Raw genomic sequence first — 4,919 nt, 5'->3', positions numbered from 1 at the left:
CAACAAGGATAGAGCGGGATGGACCTTGTTCCGACTTCAAGATGTAGTCGTCGTCTCACCGTCTCAAAAAAAAAAAACTCCAAAAGTAACCTAAAAATGAATGAAAAACCGCGTGTCGGCGAGGGGCCAAGGTTTGGTGTCCAGTATGCTCATTAAAAATTGACCATACATTCGATCAACAACATATGACTTACACGCCACAAAAATAAATTATTGGTTTCACATTCAAAATAAGTTTCCAACGGTATTTGTTTTGTAGGATATAACTCCTATTTTGTTGATTTAGTTGGTGGCCATTTTTATCTGAAAATATCATGTGGGCCTTTGTAAATTCGGCGTGAGTGCCCACCGTTTCACATCTAGACACAACTGCTCGTGGCAGATAGAGTCCAACTCCAAGCACCAGACGTTGTCAATTGAAAGTACATATATAGCTACTTCCTTAATTAATTCTGTCACATACCATATGAGGAAGAACGCGATAAACCTGGCTTTCACTTGCTTCCTGCTTTAGCCTGTACCGTCATAATAAGCCTCCTCGTATTGGACACCTTAGATTGGCACGCACCTACTACTCCTATATTATGCATTAATACAAATACAGAAACTGATCAGGCTAAATTTGCAAAGACATCATATTGTTACATCAAAGTTTGACAATCGTGTAGTAGACGTTTCACACTAAACGGTCGTCCGGTTATCCATCAAAGTTAGCAAGTTTCCAATCTTTTTCTGTGTGTCCTTTTTTATTGACAAAGCTCAAGCTTACGCTGTACAGAAATAATAGTATGATCTTTTTTTTGGAAGAAATTAAAAAAGAGCTTTCTTTGTTAAAAAAAGAGGAGCTTTCATATTACGTCCTGATCTATCTGTATCATCGAGTTGCTGCTTACTCTAGCAGTCTAACGCGTACTCCAGATGTGATACGTGTAGGCGACTGAGTGGAGAGCGTGCGCCGTGTACTACGTACTCTCTTCCGCAAGTTGTCGCCAGAAATCTATTGCCGCTGAACGCGAGAGATGAAGAAAAGCTGGAAGATAGCTGAACCCAGGGAACGTCTGTGAACAGCGACAGAGAAAACTGACGCAAACCAGATGGTCTTGGAATGGAACGGGTCAGCTGACAGAGGCTGGTCATGGAATTTTCGCACGCACACCAATGCCCAGAGCGCCGGCGTGTGCGACTCGACTCGTTCGCCGGCCTATATAACGCACCCGGTCGACCAGCGCGAACGCGACAAAGCCGATCGCGTTCAACGCGTAGCTAGCTGCACCGATCCGGTTTCCATTTCTCCAGTTTCCGACGTCATGGCATCGATGCCCGCCGACGAGAAGATCCTCGGCGCCATGGAGGACGGGAGCGGTAGTGGTGGGGGTGGTAAGAAGGTCAGCAGGTGGCCGGGGTACGTCCACTTCATCTTCCTCCTCACAGTCGTCATGTGCGCGCTCGTCTACGCCCCGCGGTTCCTGGCGCCTTCTTTGACATCCGTAGCCGATGTCGACTTCTTCAAGCCGCGGCCATCGTCGTTGGGTAGAGTGGAAGGAGGACAGGGACAAAGCGTCCACAGTGGCGGCGGCAATGCCGTCGACGAGGAGGCACTGGTTCTCGACAATCAGGTGGGCTCCCCGTGCGCGTCGATGCCCAGCCACGGCATCTGCTGCGACCGCTCGGACTTCAACACAGACGTCTGCTTCATGGCCGGCGACGTGCGCACGGACGCCGCGTCCCTGTCGTTCCTTCTCTTCCCTCCGTCGCGCGCCGAGCCCAACGCCACCGTGGTCGTGAAGGAGGAGCTGATCCGTCCCTACACGCGCAAGTGGGAGCGGCACCTGATGGAGAGGATCCACGAGGTCCGGCTCCGGGCGGCCACACCGGAGGACGCGGCGTCCGAGCGGCACCGGTGCGACGTGGTCCACGACGCGCCGGCGCTGGTGATGACGGCGGGCGGGTACACGGGCAACATGTTCCACGCGTTCAACGACGCGTTCCTGCCGGCGTGGCTGACGGTGCAGCACCTCCGCCGCCGCGTCGTGTTGGTCGTCCTCGCGTACAACCCGTGGTGGGCCGGCACGTTCAGGGAACTCGTCTCCGGCCTCTCGGACCACCATGTGATAGACATCCTCCACGACAAGCGCACGCACTGCTTCCCGGGCGCCATCGTCGGGACCCGCTTCCACGGCATCCTCGCTGTCCACCCCGAGAGGACCAAGGACAACCGCACCCTCGCGGACTTCCACAACTTCCTCGCTGACTCCTACAAAGACGACGACGCCGTCAAGCCGCCGGAGCGCGGCATGGCGACGAACACGTCTCCACGGCGTCCGAGGCTGGGGATCGTGTCGAGGAAGGGGACGCGGGTGATCGAGAACGAGGCCGCCGTGGCGCAGCTTGCGTCGTCCGTGGGGTTCGACGTCTCCATCCTCGAGACGGCAAACGGCGCGCCCATGTCGTCGGAGTACGCAGCCATAAGCGCGCTGGACGTGCTCTTAGGCGTGCACGGTGCCGACCTGACCAAGCTCCTTTTCCTGCGCCCCGGCCGCGCCGCTCTCCTCCAGGTGGCCCCGCTCGGCGTGCCGCCCATCGCGCGCGGCTGCTACGCGGCGGCGTGCGGCATGATGGAGGTCCACTACGAGCAGTACGACGTGGTGGCAAACGAGAGCTCGCTGCGGCGGCGATACGCGGCGGACGACGTGGTGCTGACCGATCCGGAGAAGGCGAAGCAAAAGGGTGGGTGGGAGATCACCGCGCGCGTCTACCTCGGCGGCCAGAACGTGAGCCTGGACTTGGACAGGTTCGGCGACACGCTGAGGAAGTTGCACTCCCGCGCCATGCGGCTGCCGGTGGCGCCGTAGATGCATCATGCATGCATGGCTTCGCCCGTTCGCGGATACGTGCAGTGGGTTTGCCGACGAGCTGTTCATTCATTCTTGGAGGTAGGTCGATCCGGCGGCCACGGCCGGAGATGTACATGACAGGGTGCCGGACTGCAACCGTTTTTTTTTTTTTTTGTGTGTATTCTTGTTGGCCACCATAGTACGCGGAATACTTTGCTTTCGACATTTGGATGCGTTTGGGAAATGAGGACGCATATGGTGACAAACTTAACGGCATTTGTTGTGGCCGACGGCCGGCACAGTCAGGTGATGCTGGTTTAGTTTGCTTTTCTGGAGCGTGCCGCGTGCAGGCAGGCGGCGGTATACATATGATATTTGTTATGCTTCTATATTTAATTTTTTTGAAAAATCCACCGATCTAATAATAATCATCAACGGTAGTACAAATAGACCAATAAGTAAAGAAAATTACAAATTGGCACTTAGAACACCTAGCGACGACTACAAACACTAGCACGAGCCAAAGGCGCGCCGCTGTCCTCACTCCTCCATCGCTGGAGCCGGGCAAAGCTTGTCGTAGTAGAACTTGTTGTAGTAGACAACCGGGAAGTCGTCGAGCTAAGGTCCCAAAGGACCAGCGCACCAGAGAAGCAACCATTACCAATGATGACAACCGTAGATCGGAAGAGACTGACATGAAATCATACCAACAAGCACGAAAACCGATCGGATCCCAGGAGATTCGACGGGCACACAACTTCTATATCTTTAGGATGCCAACATTTTTAATTGTCGAGAGCCCGTGAAAGAGAAACTAATAGGTCATGTACAATGGTAGGGAAGACATGTCTTGAGAAGACGATAAATATCAAGGCTACAATGCGTTATCTTTTATTTTCATCCCTTACAATAAATAATAATTAATTATTTTTAGTAGAAAATTATGTGGCTAAAGGAAGACGACTCATACAATGGGGGAAAATAGTCTTTTCTTATTTCATAAGAGACCACCTCTTAGCTAAGGGAAGACAACATTCTTTTTCTTCATTCTCTCTCCACCAACTGAGCAAAAATCCTACTTCCTCCTGTCTCTTTTAATTGACTCGGATTTATACAACTTTATACTAAATTTGAGTCAATTAAAAAGGACTAGAGGAAGTACATGGCAGGTGTTGGCGTCAGAAACCCACCGGCGGGCAGCGACTGGCCAACACGGTAGAGCCGGGAACGACTAGGGCTGCGGCTGGCCCCAGTCCCTCAGAGCGACGGCCCGCAAAGCCTCCTGGTCGCGCGCCGATGCTGGGTCGCAAGGGCGTGCCACCTGACCTATACCTGGTCAGGAAGGTGTGGATGATGCCTCGCTTGGTTTCCTGCGGGGCACACACGTACACGTTAAATACGAGCCTCGATCGGCTCTCGAGGTTGTCCCGTGAATCGGCTCGGGGAGCCGATTCACCCATGATTCGTCCAAGGTGGCCGAATATATGGTGGTCCTGCTTGATCAACATAAAGCGTATGAGATCCACGACGATCTAGGGTTTTCACCGCATAATCGGATCATCCTACTCACGATTGGGCCTCGCGCTCACGCACGGTAAACGTAAGCCAGCCCTAGACAAGGCCTAAAAACCAACACTAGGTTGATCCTCGGAACGTCCTGTCTAGGGGCAGCAAACTACACCATGCATGCCGCTGGATCCTCCAACCCTTTGTAAGGCCTAACTATTGCGAGATATTAAACTAATCCTTGATGAATCAAGGATCGACCATAACGGATCAGATCTACTAAACACAGATCAAGCGGGGTGCCGCCCCTGCACCCATGATGAGGCACAAGGACGGCTAGACGCGCAAGGGTTGCACTACGCGAGCATATGATGCTAAGAACGATGCTAACCCTAACGCGTCTACGATAACTACGTTGCTCGCCATCAAAAGCGCTTCAGTACGAGCAACGCATGAACAACGGGGATAGGCATTACGCTGCCTAGATCGCAAGATGCGATCTAGGCAGCATGGTGCTTACCGGTAGGAACCCTCGAGACGAAGGAGTTGGCGATGCGCCGAGATTTGTTTGTGGTTGAA

General features: G+C 53.2%; 1 protein-coding gene across 1 annotated transcript; it reads left to right on the top strand.

Annotated features, from left to right (window-relative positions):
• The first annotated feature begins 1,307 nt into the window (after positions 1-1,307).
• Positions 1,308-2,969, top strand: LOC124659633 (xylan glycosyltransferase MUCI21-like). Its single transcript, XM_047197465.1, has one exon. The coding sequence runs from the start codon at positions 1,308-1,310 to the stop codon at positions 2,850-2,852; it is 1,545 nt and encodes a 514-aa protein (XP_047053421.1). The 3' UTR covers positions 2,853-2,969.
• The last annotated feature ends 1,950 nt before the right edge of the window (positions 2,970-4,919 follow it).

Source organism: Lolium rigidum, chromosome 6 (assembly GCF_022539505.1).
Source record: "Lolium rigidum isolate FL_2022 chromosome 6, APGP_CSIRO_Lrig_0.1, whole genome shotgun sequence".
NCBI lineage: Eukaryota > Viridiplantae > Streptophyta > Magnoliopsida > Poales > Poaceae > Lolium > Lolium rigidum.
Note: the sequence above shows the minus strand (reverse complement) of the source record. Positions and strands in the feature narration are given on the sequence as shown.